This window comes from Rhyacophila brunnea, unplaced genomic scaffold (assembly GCF_057557595.1).
Source record: "Rhyacophila brunnea isolate RB1 unplaced genomic scaffold, BYU_Rbru_1.0 scaffold_14, whole genome shotgun sequence".
Lineage (NCBI taxonomy): Eukaryota > Metazoa > Arthropoda > Insecta > Trichoptera > Rhyacophilidae > Rhyacophila > Rhyacophila brunnea.
Window position 1 is genome coordinate 28,092,566 of NW_028232796.1, and position 18,831 is coordinate 28,111,396.

The following is an 18,831-nucleotide window of genomic DNA, read 5'->3' on the forward strand; positions in this document are numbered from 1 at the left end:
GTGGTGTTTTCGCTTATAGTATAACCTTATACAATGACAGTGGCGAGAGGTGGAGGAAGGCTGTTAAGATCTGACATAAATAGTGCACACTAAACAAAGTCAGTCACAATTATTTGTTTTATTGATCTAAGAATACAAATTGCATTGGTTAGTTTTTAAAATTCAATTAAGCCTTGCCTAAATCAAACCATAATTGTTTACGTGTGCTATGGGCGATCCGACAAAAATAGTGCACACTTTTTTAAGTCATGCTTATTTGTTTTAGTTGAATTAAGAATACACATTGATGATTAATACAGATGGTGTGGTTAGTTTTTTAAAATTAATTAAACCCTGCCTAAATCAAACCATAATACATCAAAAATATTCTTCTATCTATAAAATATATAAAATTATGTATGATTTAATGGCACAATTTTAGATATTTATAGATAGACGATTATTTTTTTACTATTATCTATTATGGCTTGGTTTACGGAGGGTTTAATTACCTAAACTTTAAGAACTACCCAACACTATCTGCAATTTATAGTCATAGTTCGATGAAAACAAGTACGTATGGCTGACCAAAGTTTACTGTGAACTATTAACTATATTATATCAGCTGCACTAATGGGCCGCAACAAATGCACGTGAGGGCCATTGGTTGCTGACCCCTGTGGGTCTATTCTATACTTATCTTCCGCTAAAGTGATAAATATTATCAAACTTAGGGTAGGTTTGTATCAAAGTATTATTAGCGCTTATTGTAACAATTACAATAAGTTGGTTGTAATTGTTACAATAATATTTTGATACAAACCTACCCTAAGTTTGATAATATTTATTGCTTTATCAGTTTAGCGGTCGATAAGTATAGAATAGACCCCTACAAGTTTGACTCATACAATCTTAAGCTGCAGCAATTAATTTAAAATTTTGATCTTAATATCTCTCAAACAATGTGTAATGATAACAGTATAAAAAAATTCCAAATTCGCAGTCAGATAAGATTTGTGTTTAAAAAAAATAATAATATTATTTTTTGTGTGTGGGGCAACACATGAAATAACAAAAAAATATAGGTATCTACTCTCACCATCATGATAATGCGTGGGCTAGACTTCTAAACCAATGCATTGTTATGGTATGGTCAGGATAATTGTTTGACGGAATCAAGCCCGGTTAAATTTTATAAATTTCAAATGTGCTGCCATTTTCACATAGTATGCAAAATACACAGAAATACATTTTTTTAGGGACACTTTTTTTCCACGCTCTGAGATGCCTTGATCTAATCATGTAAAGTTATGTTTTTAATAATTATTGTTCCCGCGCATCTATTCTATACACAAGAAGATTGGCCGATATACTGTCAAAACAATCTATCTCGCTCTAAAAGTTAACATAGCCAAGAGAGGTGCTGTTAAAACAGCACTTATTGTAACAATTACAACTAACATATTGTAACATTAATACCTTAATACATAAATATGATAAATTACCCTCGATAGCCGCCGATAACAGTCTTGTGTATAGAATAGATGCCCTGTAAGAACATAAAAGTTATGCATAAACACATGCAATGCACCAATGATTGAAATGCGTTTTTCATTGACATCAATTTGAAGTAGGATGTTCTCATTCAAAATGAGAGAATCTTGTTGATAAATCCTTCAAGGTTAATCATCATCTAAGTAGTCCTTGTCACGTATCATTTGTTAAGTTTTTTATCCATATATTATATTATACTTAACTTTTTACGGGTACAATATTTTTTCCCGATACTGAAAATATATATTTATAAAAAAAAATCCATGGCCAGTATATCTAATGAAATTAGACGGTTAATTGAAATTGTTATATTAAAAAGCCCTATAATGAGCAGTCTTATACTGTCCGACAACAAGTAGTAGCAACTGTAGTCGCATATAGAAGACTTTTCAGTGACGTACCTGTCATGGCGGCAACGCATGTTTAAATAATGTATCGGCTCTCTTTTTAGATGTGACTCATTTTCTTCTTCGCAATAAACCAAAATTTTACTAATAATAATTCTAACATTTCTCCTGATCGTTTTAGACATAATTTTGTTATAAAAAGCATCAAATTACGTAAATTTATAGATCCGTACATTAGGGAAGCTTAAAATGAAATGATAAATTTGGGGGCATTCCTCATTTGAAAACGGAAGTGCGATTAACTGCACAGGAGGGTTTTGTTAGTTCACAGTTTTGACACGTGGACAAGAAGTTCTTGTTCGACAATAGTAAGTTATAAGTTAAATTATGTATTGACCACCTTGTTTCACCACAAATAACCTTATTGTTTTTTTATTATTTTTTATTGGTAAAATATGGTAATTTAAGGGTTAGAAAAACCTTGTGTTCTTCAGAGTGCAGTAACATTTTTATGATTTAAACAGTGTATTGAGATCCGAAAGAGGATGGAAAGCACTTCAGGTATCGGTTGGCAACATTCATTTGAAAGCAGTTCACGCCTTTAAAAACTAATCAATTCCTGTTCCGATCCTTTTTGTACAGTACGATCAGCATTTAATGCTGCAGGAATATCGTGAATACAAATAACTCAGTAATGTGCATTTCATTTTCAGAAACCAAGTACAACAGTGCGATTCTTCAACCGAGTAGACTACTACACCCTTCACGGAGATGACGCGCAGCTGGCCGCTAGGGAGGTCTTCAAATCGACTGCCGGCATCAAGATCATGGGGGCAGAGCCCAACAAAATGGAATATATCGTTCTCTCGAAGAATAATTTCGAAAAATTCCTCAGAGACCTTTTGCTGGTAAGGGACAATTAATTGTGTTAATTAAAATAATCTCGAGAATGTCCTGTTAAGCGAATGAAACTGGAAGCCGAAGAAGGATTATAAATTGTGTTTGTAGCATGTATGACTATTTTAAAATGCAAAACATAGATGACGCTGCCCACGAGAGTGGTCGTTACATTATAATGTAACATTTTTGTTTCACTCAGTTATCGTTACCCTCTCTCACTTTCTGCATTCAGTGTTTAACTTATAGTCTAACTGCCGTATGCATGCAATTTCAAACCCCGTTGAAGGTAATCGATGGATGAACGGGTTATTAGCTTAATCAACTGTTTGTGACGTAAGCAATGTGACGTCACTCACGTCATTTCATAATTTAACATGGCCGCCTGTCACTTATAATCTGCAATAATGGATTCACACATAGACTTATATACTTTCACACTACAACAAACGTATGCTGAGACCCTCGTTCATTTTTTAGATTCTGTGGAGCATTTGCGAACTTTAAAAACACTAATCGTGCCGTTTACATAACTCGGACACCCATAGTCTAGAATCTAGATAGTACAATGCTCCTGTATTTCGATTATTCACTAAAGATGTCATAACAAAACGCAGTATTTCATATAATGTTTATAATGTTTGTTTCTCTCCATTATTAGATTTGTTAATAGTTTCACCATGCCGACATAAATGAAAAATGAAACTAATTTTAGTTAATTATGCATAAACAATATTTACAGGTGAAATTGTACAGAGTGGAAGTGTACGTAAACAGAGGCACGGCAAAATCCAACGATTGGGGCGTAGAGTTCAAAGGGTCTCCTGGCAATCTCTCCCAGTTCGAAGATGTCCTCTTCAGCAACGCAGACGTCCTAATAAATTCCACCATCTTGGCTGTTAAGTTCCGTGGTGATGACAAGAATAAGGTATATATTATTTTGCTTTTTTGTGAAAATTAACATTGACATTAAATATGTCGTGAACATTTTAAACAGGCAATCCTCTCCATTGATCACAGGGGATAAATTTTGGACATATGTTTTGGATTAAAATATTTGATTGTTTCAGTTGGTAGGCATAGTATGCGTTGACTCCAACGAGTACACATTGTCGATTGGCGAGTTCACGGACAACGAGCACTTTTCCGAATTGGAGTCTCTGGTAGTGCAGCTGGGGCCCAAGGAGTGTCTGCTGCAGATATCTGATACCCCCGAGGTACGCAGCTCATGTGTTCAATTCAGAATCATTTTATTTTTTTCTCCCCGCTTCAAAAGAAATTACATGCTTTGTACTTTCAATTCAATGCGTAGCATAGACGCAGATGCATGATAATACTAGGCTTAAGATACTTGCATTCAATAATTATCGGCACTACAACCCAATGTGAGTTCTGGTCGTCTCCTGGAAACGTCTCTATACCTCTGTCTGTTACAAGCTTTCTCCCCATCTTAGCCTCAGGGATGATGTCTCTTTCTACACAGCGACTCCCTTTTTCCGTCTGGATTGTCGCAGAAGAGCCTCTTTGGTGGCACTTTCACATGTGAGATGACAGGGGGACCATCATACATCACACGGTTGTACCTTTCTCGCATATGGGTCTTAAGACCCTTCTCAGTATTTCTCTTTCAGTCCAATTTCTTACTTGCACTTGCTAATATTATTTTTAACATAATTTTTTACCTACAGGTGAAAGCTATATCAGCGATAATGGAACGCTCCAATGTAGCCGTAACGTACCGCAAAAAAATCGAATTCACAACCGACGGCCTGATCCAAGACCTCAACCGGCTGCTCACATTCGAAGACGGCCAGCAAAAGGACGCTAATTCGCTGCCCGAGGCCAACCTGACAGAAGCGGGTTGCTGTGCCAACGCCGCCATCAAATATCTCAACCTCACCTCCGACAAAGATAACTTTGGGAAGTTTTCCTTCAAGAAGCTAGACGCGATGAGATACGTCCACTTAGATTCGGCCGCCATGGCCGCGTTGAATATTCTGCCCAAACGGGAAAATGCCATGGCCAATTCTAAAACTCACAGTATTCTGGGTTTACTCGATAGATGTAGAACTCCACACGGTAAAAGGTTGGTAATTATTTCATTACGGTAACATTTTGGCTTTTAAGTGGGTTTATAAGATTCCTAAAAACGTTTTTATTTGTATGGTTACCATTTATTAAGTATTGACATCAAGGAAACGGCTTCATCCGGCAGTGCATCGAGAGTAGCTCCGATGATGATGGTGATCAATATTCAATTTCAGAAATATTTGCATCCTCCTAGTCACCATGCATCAGTGCTCTAATATATTCCATTGGCAAAGGGTGGAGGTAGGCTGCTAAGATCCAACATAAATAATACATACTAAACTTTGTCAGACATACGAATTTGTTTCCATTGAACCAAGACTACAAACTGCAGATAGTGTTGGTTATTTGTTTAAATTCAATTAAACCCTGCCTAATCCAAACCATAATAGATATTAGTCAAAGAATATTCGTCTATGTATAAAATATCTAAAATTATGCCATTAAATCATATATAATTACTAGCTGACCCGGCAAACGTTGTTCTGCCATATAAATTATTTCTAGTGAATATTTTGGTTGTTAAATAAAAAAATAACGAATGTATCGTAAGTGTGTGGGGATGGGATCTATGACAGAAAGAGAAATAGAGCGCTGTAGACGATGACCGCCGATAAAAACAAAAAAACATCAACCATTCATTTTCTCAATTCAAAATGAGTAATGATGTTCATAATGAATGAATTACCTGTGACAGGATCTCGTTGTTTAATGTTTATGCAATATCCGTCTTGTCCCTTCCAGAAAATTAGCGGATATTGGAGAGCGTCGTATGAATGGTGTGTGTCAGCGATGAACTCCAGATTATTGTTTCTTCTTTGAATCACGATTTCTCGCGTCGATGTGCGGTCGCCAACCATGATTCCAGCAATGTCGTCAACAACATGGGCATTGAATCGACGCACGTGCTCTCCAGCTGGTGTTTTATCAGGATTGATGACAATAGCGTGATTGTCACTTTGCAATTCGCGCATGTGTGCTTTGAAGAATTTCAATAATTTATTGTGCTCATTCAATAGGGCGTGTAGTTCGCCGACGATGCGCCTGGCATTAGGCGAATTGAGGCTATTGTAGCCACAACGTGCATCCACATGATTGATGTCCTCACCGCCCATGAAGTAGATTTGTAAAAATGTATGTGGTTCGCTTGGCATTGGCAGCAATGAGCCTACTTTGTGGTATACTTGGCCTTTGATTTTGAACGTAGAATGGAATTGTTGACCATTTGCCGCAATATTGTGAACTATTTCTGTTGCTCCGAACGAAGTCATTTGGAAGCATGGATTGAAAGTGCGAATGGACTTCAGGAACAGGTTTGAATCTGGAACCGTGCCGATGAGCAAGCCGTTCAATGGTTCTGGTGGTATCTCAATTTCTGGTAGTTGCACTTTCCTGATGCGCAACACATCCCGGCTGACTCATGTTTGAATTTGAGCGCATGACAATGGGGACATTCTTTGTCCATAGCACCAATCAGCACTTTCGGATGAGCGGAATATTCAATATCTGGCTCGTACTCGAATGCGAAATGAAGGAACGAAGCGGATGTAAATGTTCGATGTACTTGTTGGCGTTGTCGGTCATTTGCTCTGCGTGTGTTAACTACGAACCGGCGCGATTGGCTCCGTTCCAATTGTCGTTGTTGATTTCGTTCAGCTCGTGCCTCTTGTGATTGGGGTGCACGCAATTTCAACATGCTTACACGCACGTTTTTGTTATCTTGTTGGATTTGTTCGTCTGTTCTTTCTGCTCTACTATTTCGCATGTTTGTTGCTTTACACTTTTTGTTTGTTTGTTTGTAATACACGCACATAAAAATAGATAAATTAAAATAAATCGTACAAAATTTTGTACGCACTGCGTTGTGATATGCCGAATGAAATGTCAAAATGACGCGACGCTTCTCTTGAATTCTTCTCGGACGTAGTGCCATCTGTCATTCAACAACATAAATAATTTCGTTCTGTTTGAAATACGAACGACGATTAAATTTGTTCATACAAAAATAATAAAATCGCGATTAAAAAATGGGAGGGTGGGGGTAGGAGGGTGAAAATTTGGGGTTATAGGTATTTTTTATGCCAAATAATTAAAAAAATACAAAAAAAAAATTGTCAAAAAAATAAAAGAAAATTTTTCTGGATAGAGATACCCTAATCACCTAGCGGTATGAAATATACTTGTTGACCTATTCTCATACCTAACAAATATATATAAAAAAATTCATAAAAATCGGTCAAGCCATTTCGGAGGAGTTCGACCACAAACATCGTGACACGAGATTTTTATATATATAGAGATAGATATATTTTATTGATAGAAGATTATTTTTTATATTATTGAATAAAAAAACACTAACCAACACCATCTGTAATATTATGTATTCTTAATTCAACGAAAACAAATAAGTATGACTGAAAAAGTGTGTATGTACTATGTTTGTTGGATCGCCCATAGCATACCTAAACGAGTAGATATGGTTTGGTTAGGCAGGGTTTAATTGATTTTTTAAAACTTACCAGCACCGTCTGCAAATTGTATTCTTAGTTCAACGAAAACAAATAAGTATGACAGACAAATTTTAGTGCGCACTATTTATGTCGGACCTTAATAACATACCTCCACCCTTCGCCACTGATATATACAAACCCTTGTATATATTATACAAGAATTGTCAAGATTAAAAATGTTACCATTCATGTTACAGGTTACTATCGCAATGGGTAAGGCAACCGTTGCGAGACATCAACTTGATTGAAGAGAGATTAGACATCGTACAGTCCCTGATCTCCAACAACGAGATAAGAAGACAATTATATGAAGACCACATGCGGAGGATTCCGGATCTTCAAGCCATCACCCGGAGACTGTCCAGGCAGAAGGCTTCTCTCCAAGACTGCTATAAGATTTATCAGGTTCTTGTCACATCTATCTTCTTATTTAAATCGGAATCAAGTGAATGGAGTAGTTCCCTTTTCCAGAATAAGTATGCTTTCATCAAGTCAATCATACAAGTAATTTATTTTTTATTATTATTAATTTTGAATGAACTGTATTTACTGTAATTATTTTTTTTAATCGTAGTTCCCCTGATATTAAAAATATTTAATCTCGCTAAGAGTTGATCGTAATTGGTTTCATCAGAATAAGAATGACACACACTCTTGTACTGAGGTGGACAACCCTGCCACAAATAAGGAATTTTGGAGAATCTATGAAAGTGTGGTGAATTTAAGACTACCAAGTTCCTCAGCAATAAAAACTTTTCCATGAAGGTGTTCAGTTTTTGTGACTTGATATTGCTTGCATATCATTGGAACCATTCCGGTTTTTGAATCACTAACACTTTTCAAGTCTGCCTTCAGTTTATCCAGTGCTATCTTTAGATTAATAAAGCCTGAGCATATCTTTTTGCACAAGCAACGCGTGGTCCACTGTTCATCTGTCAAAATCAGATCCCAGATTGCTTGACATATTGATTCGCCCTTTCTCGTTTCAAATTGAATTATAAAAAAATCTCAAATCAAATATATTAACCTGATCCGTGCCACGGACGAATTAACTCGCCAAAGCATGCATGTCGCGTCAGGCCACAGACGAATATATTTGCGGGTTCTTGTAAACGTCATAACTTCTGAATAAACATTCTGTGTATATTTACGGACAGTGATAAGGTTAACTATCAGTGTTATTAATAAATAATATACATTCCTCTTATTCATCAGCTGTCAAAGTCAGACTAGTCCTTCACACAAAAACCGGAGGTAATATTGATTTCCAAAAAATATTTAGCATTTATCTATGCATTACATTTGTAGAAGGTGTGTTAATGCTAGTGTATTATTTATCATGTAACTCATCTATCCAAATCAAACCATTCCCTGTGTGAACACGACAGACACGTCAGTATGAGCACTCTATAGAACAATGACAGGTCATCCATAGACAACAACGGGAGGGGCAGAAAAAGTAGGACCAGTCGTGAATGTATCGGCTTTCTACTTGAGTCGGCAATGGTTTATCACAAAACATAAGCATTTAGCACAAACCCATGCACCTGCGTGTTTGTGCATTGTGTTTTTGTTCTTAAAATAGATTAATGGTTTTAGGACGAGCAAACGTCATTATACGTTATCATATAAATAATATTTTTTTTTCTGCGTTCTTGGTCCGCAAAATGTTCCTCCTATTTTCAGTGGTCCACAGGTGTAAAAACGATGAGACTGTAGACCTGTGCTTTTCACGGCCCCCAAAATCAGAAAAAAAAACTCCAAGGCTCCCTTTCTCAAAAATTTTAGTCTTTAGTGACCAACAGTACTTTATTTACCATTAATTATTATTATATGTACATTTTTATTAAAATTTTTAAAACAATTTAATGAGAGGAGTGTGATTGCATATTTTTACATAATACATCAATATCCGGTACAATGTTTGAAATGCTAATTCGCAGGGTTTGCCCCAAAATCTCCGTTGAAAAACACGACCTATGTTTATTTTTTTATTACCAGTAATGATAAAAAATGCTGTTTCGCATAGGTATGTTGTCGCAAAAGGAATTATGATTAACAATGCTGCTTTTGCGATTGCGATTTTCTTGCTATTGTCTTATCCAATATTCTGCAAGACTTCTTTCATTAAATTCGACTTCAAGGGAATTATCTGATCTAATATCAATCAATCCTTCTTGAGATGCCCACGTTATATAATCATATTTTAAGGATTTAGCAAATGGTGTTTTTATCCAATTGTACTTTGGTCTTTATTTAAGTTTGGGAAATATGATCGTCCAGTGATCACGTTTTTTATAATTTTTTTCTTCAAATACTGAAATATTTCACGGCGTCCTGGCAGAAGCTTGGACTCCTAGGTGGCCATGCCCCCCAGTTTGAGAAGTACTACTATAGACCACACCTTTGACAGGCTATATTAAATTAGGTGCACGCATTTTTAAGCGTGTAATCAGATCATTTTAATGCATAATGATACGATTTTATGTACATTTATGTGATATTTTCTCAATTTTGATAATTACTTCGATTCTAAATGTTTATATGGTGTAGTGAATTTAATTTCTTATCCACCACACCGATGGGCTATACTGGTTTTCAACTCGTGTTAATATCATGAAAGGTTGGCCTTGTGACACTCCCTTAACAGTATGTGATTACATCACAAAACAGATTAATAAGATAGACATGCAAAAGCCAGGCGACATAGACCATGACTTTGAAGACAGTTTTGTTTTATGACTGAATGTTCTGAAATATTACTAATATTGAACGCATGGTTTGTTTACGTGACAAAATTTAATACACAATATGGATGTAAATATTCAAAATAACCTATTCTTTGACTGGAGTTTTAAGTTTCTCCCATATTTCTCCACACTCGAGAATTGTATTGTCTTATTGCCACACCCAGAAGGTAATTTCCCAATTTCGTTATTTACTGGGTTCAGGTTCTCTTCTCTTTTTGGTCGTTCCCTCATGGTTGAGGATCGTGACCACTTTGGAGTTTTGTCATCTTTCGAGTGACCAAGACTTTCCACTCCCCGCGATCCTAAGCTTCTCTCAGGGAAGAGTGAATGCTGCCTTCATTCGGTCGCTCCAGTGCGCCAACGCTTTTCTTTTGCTTTACCTTCCCTTCGCTACCAGTCTCTCCAGGTTATCCGGTCCGCGCCAAACAATAGTATGTCCAAAAAACTACAAAATGGGTCTCAGACATATTGTCGAGAGCCATTCCTTTATTTGCAGTCTCTGGATGGTTGACTGGTTCGTCCTGTGCTCTGTCCAAGAAATACGAAGTATTCGAAGGTTACAGGTGTGGAAACGTGACAAATGTTAGAGCGAAATCTTGATAGTTGACAGTGCTACAATCTGTTATTTTTGTTTGCATTTAATGATTCTATCACAATGTAAGTATTTTTAATATTTTAAAGATACATCTAGATTAAACCAGATTTATACAATAAATAATTGTATCAAAATTGATTGATTGCAGATATAAGATATATATGTAATGGTAAAAATAATAATAATTGCCATCAGTCTACTTTTATTATAATATTAACTAGATTAAGATTTATTATTGTAATATAAGATTATACCATTTTGAGTTTACTAATCATACTATCTAATATCTTTATTGATTTAAATACCTATATCATATGTAAAACGCATTAAAATTACTAATAAAAATATTTATATCTTCAATAAACAAACCTATCAGATTATTATGTATATGTATTTGCTTTTGAATTTAATACAATAATTTATAGATGGCACTAGCTGTCCCGTTTATAATGAATTAAATAAAACTAGGCTAAAACTATTTGGTAAAGTATTGCAGGACTTTAATGTTTTATTTTTTTTATATTTGATCCTTTACTTAGAGCAATGATATTCAACCTTTTTTTTCTTTAGGCCAAATACATATATTTGTAAAGTAACGCGGGCCGCATCACTAATGGTGTGACGAAAAAGTCATGAAACCCCCCTTTTTTACAAAACATTTTTGAGATTTTAAAAATTATGAACAAAAGTAATGTGTAGCCAAGCGTTTATTTCAAAATTAAAGATCATGTTCCTGATAATAAGTGTGTTTCGGGCCGCACATAAAAGCAGGTTGAGTATCGCTGACTTAGAGGGTAAATCATTCTACAGTGGCACCATGGGTATGGAAAAAGCGACTTTCAGTTGTAGTGGTATTGTTTGTTAGTATTAAATCAGGCATTGCAGCAAACAATTCCAATACATATGGGAAACGCCTATGGTACCACTGTAGATTGATTAACATATAGCAGTGGCGAAGGGTGGTAGTAGGCTGTTAAAATTCGACATAAATAGTACATACTAAGCTTTGCCAGTCATACGTATTTAATTTCACTGAACTAAGACTACGATTTGCAGATGGTGTTAGTAATTTTTTAAATTCAATCAAACCCTGCCTAATACAAACCATAATAGTTTTTTTATGTTATGACCGATCCGACAAAAATAGTGCACAGTTTTTCTGTCATAATTATTTGTTTTCGTTGATTTAAGAATAAACATTACAGATGGTGTTGGTTATTTTTTTTAAATTCACTAAGCCCTGCCCAAACCAAATCATAATCGAACAAAAATATTCTTATATCTATAAAATATGGCTCGGTTTACATAGTGCTTAATTGAATTTTAAAAATTAACCAACACCCTGCAAATTGTGGTCTTGGTTCAATGAAAACAAATACGTATGACTTCACTACTACTTCAAATCGACCTAATGAAGAATGCGTTTATTTGTCATAATACATTAGCGATTAAATTATTTCAGGCAGTTGAGAGAGTCCCTTTCTTGTTGGACTGCCTGAGGCAATGTGAAGAAAAATCAGTGAAGGGAGCCTTGGTGGACCCCATCTCCGATGTGCTGGCTGATATGGAAAAGTACCAAAAGATGATGGAAACCACCATCGACATGGATCTCGTCGACAAAGGTATCGCTATTTCAATGTAACCTGAATAATTTTTCATCATATTTTGTCCAATGATTAAAGAAAATTGAGGATGAGAAATATTAATTATAATGAAATACATAATAATTTTTAATTATTCCACGTGGTATGGACGCGATATATCTGATATTCCGTTTTATTTAAATCTTTATTTTACCTTTCCACCAAGACCATTGACGTAATATGAAATATGGTACACATAATCATGGCATACAAGGCTCCAATCTAAAGGGCATCATTCCTATTATCAATTATTATTGATACCATTGGCGAAGAGTGGAGGTAGGCTGTTAAGATGCAACATAAATATTGCACACTAAACTTTATCAGTCAAACGTATTTGTTTTCATTAAAATAAGACCAAGCCATAGTATTATAATTGTGAAAAAATATTTGTTTATCTATAAAATATCTAAAATTATGTCAATAAACAAATAGAAGAATATTTTTTATCGATTATATTTTGGTTTAGGGAGGACTTAATGCATTTTAGAAAAACTAACTGACACCATCTGTAATATTATGTATTTTTAATTCAACGAAAACAAATTAGTATGACTGAAAAAATGTGCATAATTTTTGTCGGATCGCCCATAGCATACCTAAACAATTATGGTTTGGTCTAGGCAGGGTTTAATTGAATTTTAAAAACTAACCAACGCTACCTGCAAATTGTAGTCTTAGTTCAATGAAAACAAATACGTATGACTGACAAAGTTTAATGTGCAATATTTATGTCGGATTTTAATAGCCTACCTCCACCCCTCGCCACTGATTGATACTATCCGATAACAAGATCTCGTCGATAACAGGAAGTCGCTGTAGTCGCATATAGAAGATTTCTCTGTGACGTACGTCATGGCGGCAACACTTGTTTAAATAATATATCGGCTTTGTTTTGAGATGCGACTCCTTTTCTTCTTCGCAATAAACCAAAAGTTTACTAATAATAATTCCAACACCACTCTTGATCGTTTTAGACATATTTTTATTATAAAAAGCATCAAATTACATAAATTGATAGATCTGTACACTACGGAAGCCTAAAATGAATGATAAACTTGGGGGCGTTCCTCGTTTAAAAACGGAAGTGCGATTAACTGCACAGGAGGGGCTAAAACCAAACTAAAAGCACTCTTTACAAGACACTTGTAAAGCCAGTGCTCACCTATGCATCGGAAACCTGGACATTAACTCTGCGAAATGAACAAGCCCTGAACATCTTTGAAAGAAAAATTCTCTGACGTATATATGGACCGATCAGGGACGGCATCAATTGGAGGAGAAGATATAATGCTGAGCTCTACGGGCAGTACAAAAATTGCTGTGCAGTTCAATCAATTAAGATTGGGAGACTACGATGGCTAGGTCATGTGCACCGTATGAATGAAAATGAACCGGCAAAGAGAGTGAAGTCCAGCAATCCAATAGGCCGTAGAAAAAGAGGCAGGCCAAAGATTCGCTGGTTGGATGGAGCTGCCAGTGACTGCCGTATTCTGGGGGTACCGAATTGAAAAGCGGTCACACTGAATAGGGACAGGTGGAGGGAGTTGTTGGAGGAGGCCAGGACCCACACCAGGTTGTCGCGCCCCTGATGATGATGATGATGGAGCAGCTTTTAGTTTACAGTTTTATCACGTGGAGAAAAAGTTCTTTTTCGACAATACTTAGTTTTTGTATTCACCCTGTAAATTGATCGGTATCATGGCAAAAAGTGACACATGTTATCTTGTTTGTGTACAAACCTAAATAAATAAATACCTTAATATAATCTTTTATTATAAATTTGTAAAATACTCAGAAATGGATATTTAATCATTGAATGGAATTTTTTTAAATTAGATAATCATTGTATGGAATTTTTTTATACTATGATTAGATTGATAAGATTTTATCATAATATAACAATATCATTATTTTTTTGTTGGCTGGGTGCTGTGTGAAGGTCGAAAATAAAAAAAATTCAGCACCTATGCGAGCTTCCTAAATAATCTATAGACTTTGTAGGAAAGCCATATCGACGGTCCCTACGTAAACTCGGACATCTACAAAAACGTAATTTTACAGGAGAGCTATTTGAAGTAAAAATAGTTTGTTTTCTACTGAACTTCTATATTTTTATTACTAGGCACCTGAAATTCAGAGAGTATTATAAATACTATACACAGTTTATTTACTCATTATTACATTCTTTCTAAATTATATACTTTTGGTAGAAATGTAGTTGTCCGACTTTACGTCGACTTCCGAACACCCGTTAATGAGACAACTACCACACGTCTCACTTTACGTGGGAAAGAATTCATATCAATTATTAGCAACTATATTTATTACTATTGAAATCCTCATAATTTTAACTATTTAGAAGAATATTATCTTTCTATTAACTAACATTTTTAATTTAAAAAATCTTCTTTTATCAATAATAATGTAGATGTTTATCATTTTTTAATTGGCGAGTGATTTCTTTATTCTGAAGATGACTGTTAAATAATTTGGATTGTTCCTCAGTGGGACTGGTATCATTCAGCGAATAAAACAATAATCACCACAGTCGAACTCGGTTATTATGATCTCGGACATAGTGAAATCTCGGATGTAATGAGGAAACATTCGTTGACATTTTGGGTTATGATTTTCTCCATACATTTATTCACTGTTTTAACGAGCTACTTATCGGTTATACTGAGCAAAAATATCGTCAAAATTTTTCTTAAAATTGTTAATGTGTCGATCCTTTAAAAATATTTTCGACCCTAAGCAATAAAATTCAACCGGGCAGGATGCCGCCGGGATCGGATTAATTTTATGATACGAGGGTGGGTCAATAAGTCCTTAGAAAAGCCGACAGGTGGCGCGACTAGTACTGCAAGCGGTTTGTTTTCATGCAGCGGCACTACCGATTCAGTATGCTGCGAAGTTTCAATCAGATTGGTCGGGTTGTTGTGTGTTTCTCGTACATTTAAAAAAAAAATTTGCTTGTGGAAAATGGAAAAATGGAAAATGGAGAAAATTGAGTTTAGAGTTGTTATTAAACATTTTAATATAAAAGGGTTAACAGCAAAGGAAATAAAAAATGAGTTGGATTTAGTTCACGGCATATCTGCTCCTTCACTTGCAACTGTTTATAACTGGTTAAATGAATTTAAACGTGGTCGTACATCAACAAAGGATAAACCACGCTCAGGACGTCCTGTAGAGGTGACTACACCAGAAATGATCAATAAAATCCACGATATGGTGTTAAGTGACCGAAGATTAAAGTTGAGTGAGATAATTGAGGTTACAGGGATCTCAAAAGGTAGCGTCATTTCTATTTTACATGACAAATTGGGCATGAAAAATATTTCTGCAAGATGGGTGCCGCGTTTGCTCACAGTCGACAATAAACGCAGTAGGGTGGTGGCCTCTACAGCTCTGTTGTCGCTCATGCAACGCAATCCGGATGAATTTTTTCGTCGCTTTGTGACTGTAGATGAAACATGGATACACCACTATACTCCCGAGACGAAAGAACAGTCAAAGCAGTGGATTGCGAAGGCAAACCATGTCCAAAGAAGGCGAAAACCGTAAAATCAGCTGGTAAGGTTATGGCTACTGTATTTTGGGATGCGCGTGAAATTATTTTCGTTGACTATTTGGAAAAAGGAAAAACAATAACAGGGGATTATTATGCATCTTTATTGGACCAGCTAAAAAACAAAATTGAAGAAAAACGGCCTCATTTAAACAGGAAAAAAATCCTCTTTCATCAGGACAATGCCCGTGTTCACACATGTTTACGATCAATGGCTAAAATTGAAGAATTGAAGTTCGAATTGGTCGACCACCCACCGTATTCGCCAGATTTAGCCCCCAGTGACTTTTTCCTTTTCCCAAACTTAAAAAAATGGCTAAGTGGACAACGTTTTTTTTCAAATGAAGAAGTCATCGATCGGACAAATGCTTATTTTGAGGACCTTCCGAAAACTTATTTTTCTGACGGTTTAAAAAAAATTGAGAAACGTCTAACCAAGTCTATTGAGCTCCAAGGAAATTATGTTGAGAAATAAAAAAAAAATACAAAAATAAAACCTGTTTTAATGCTTTTTTCTAAGGAATTATTGACCCACCCTCGTACTAGTTAAGTGTCCAAATACCTAATTGGTGTTTTCGCCGACAACATTGAAAAAATATCCACGTATATGGTTGAAATTGCATGTAAAATATCCATGCTTTGTGAAGTCAATAGGTACCAGTGCCGGCGGCTCATACAATAAACAACTTCTTTTGTAGTTTATGAATGCCATGCTTGTTTATTATTTATTATGGTTTTCAGATTTTTTATGTTCTATGCTTAAATAGAACATGGTGCAAAATGTTATATAACGACATAAGGAGTAATGCTTATAACAAGCGAATTCAGTTGGTCCTATCTTCCTCATAATAACGCAAGTTCGACTGTACATAATATATAGTAAATACAGAACACAAAATGTTTCTTCAAAATTATGAGTCAATTACAAATTCAAATGAAAAATTTACCAAATCATATTCGTAATGTTAAATTGGATGGAAATTGAAGATAACATAATATAATTCACGCGTTGATAAAATAATAGTGCCAAAGATCGATGGTATACGTAGTAAAAGGTCACAATTTATGGCTTAAGAACCACCATGATTGGTGTGAGGTGCAGCTCCACCAAAATTTTCCAGTTAGCAGATGACAAATTAAAGATTGTCGTGATGGCGGGTGAGTAGTCTTCGATAGTAGGTGTCACAAGAAGAATTATAATTAAAAGTTGGCTAGGCAAAATTTTTTTTTTTTAAATTTATGTATCTATAAAGCTGTCTACTGCAGGAAGGCCTAATCTTGAATAAATCTTGCGGTTTCCAGGAGAATTTCTGGTGAAGGCCGAATTCGATGATCAGCTGAAAGAACTCCGCTCGGATATGAAAGGAGTTGAGGATCAAATGCAGAAGCTGCTGTCCAAAGTGGCCGGGAAACTCAACCTCGATTCCGGAAAGTCCATTAAGCTAGACTTCATTTCAATTCATGGCTATCATTTCAGGTGTGTGCTATATAATCATCGTGTTCACTCCATTGATTAATTTGTTGTGTCACTTTTCAAAATCAATCAACTAGACTTTGATATGTATCTATATCGAGACGTTAAAACTGTTCCAATACCGCCAGCATGCTAAAAGTTCTTGGCGTAATACTTAAATCGCAAACAGCGCTATGCCGTATATGTTAATACGTATGTAGGTATATACAAGCCGAACAGAAGCGACAGTTATTGCAAATGCATACAGGTCATTTATCCATTTTTGTTGGCATTTGTGTAGATAGCTGGCTATCAATACAATCTTTTATTTCTTTGCTATTGTAGTCGGGAGATTTAAATATCTACGGCTACGTTTATAAGATAATTGATTAATTCTGAATGACTAATTTTTAGCCACCCACTTCAGTGGAACCTCGTTCTACCGTTCTCGCATAGATCGTTCTTCCGCATGGATCGTTCATTTTTTAAAGTCCCGCCAAACACCCATAAGAACAAAGTTAAATAATCCCGCATTAACCGTTCCCCGATTTATCGTTTTCCTCAATATATCGTCTTAATATTATGGTCCCGTCACATATATTATCCTGATAGACCGTTTTTGTTGAATATTTGTCATTTCGTTGTCATAGAATTGTTTATGAGTAAGTTTTTTTTAAAAAAAAATTATATATCCCGCATTTATCAGTTTTTTTTAGGGTCCCTTTGAAATCGTAGAATCGGGGTTTCACTGTAACTCACAAAAACCTATCATTTCGCATTGCAACAATAAATTCACACTAAACTACAGTAAAACCTCGTTAATACGAATTCGAAGGGACCGAAAATCGAAAAAAAATTCGAATTATGAATTATGAAATGTATGGGGGTTTTTTTTTATTTTCATTAATATCGTTTACGATCATCGATGTGCCTACCAAATTTCCGGTTCCGTGTGTGTTAATGTGTCATAAAATGTCAGGATTATTTTTATTACCTTCTTAAAATAAGTAATTTATGATGTTTTAAGAAAAGTCAATTTTCAATAACTGGCTGATGAAATAGTGTATTTTTTTACGGATTTATTGAATATTTTTATATGCCAGGACTTCGAATTATCCGTGTTGTTATTACCGAGGTTTTACTGTAGTTAGTAATTAATAGCCAGTGTCGCGGAATATGTCTGGTCTTTTCGACGGGAGCGAAATAACCATAACCATTCATACACCAGGTCAAACCGGAAGCTATGTTGTGGACTGATGCCTTGCCGGTTTCACTGTGACCTTTTACATTGCTAGTTCTGTGGTTCTGGTTTTTTTTGGTTTCTAACGTCTTTGTCCTTTTAAACAAAATGTTTTACTTATTTATTTAATTTTACTATCGCCACATGATTGGATATTGTATATCACATGGCGATATATATCAATACAATATTACTTGTCCG

General features: G+C 35.4%; 1 protein-coding gene across 1 annotated transcript in view; it reads left to right on the forward strand.

Moving 5' to 3' along the window:
- Positions 1–18,831, forward strand: part of spel1 (DNA mismatch repair protein spel1) — a 61,119-nt gene that overhangs the window by 33,445 nt on the left and 8,843 nt on the right. The window contains exons 3-9 of the mRNA XM_085942136.1: positions 2,594–2,788; positions 3,520–3,705; positions 3,848–3,994; positions 4,466–4,863; positions 7,573–7,780; positions 12,183–12,342; positions 17,240–17,414. Coding sequence (XP_085798262.1) covers positions 2,594–2,788; positions 3,520–3,705; positions 3,848–3,994; positions 4,466–4,863; positions 7,573–7,780; positions 12,183–12,342; positions 17,240–17,414 — 1,469 coding nt within the window. The remainder of the gene's footprint in view (positions 1–2,593; positions 2,789–3,519; positions 3,706–3,847; positions 3,995–4,465; positions 4,864–7,572; positions 7,781–12,182; positions 12,343–17,239; positions 17,415–18,831) is intronic.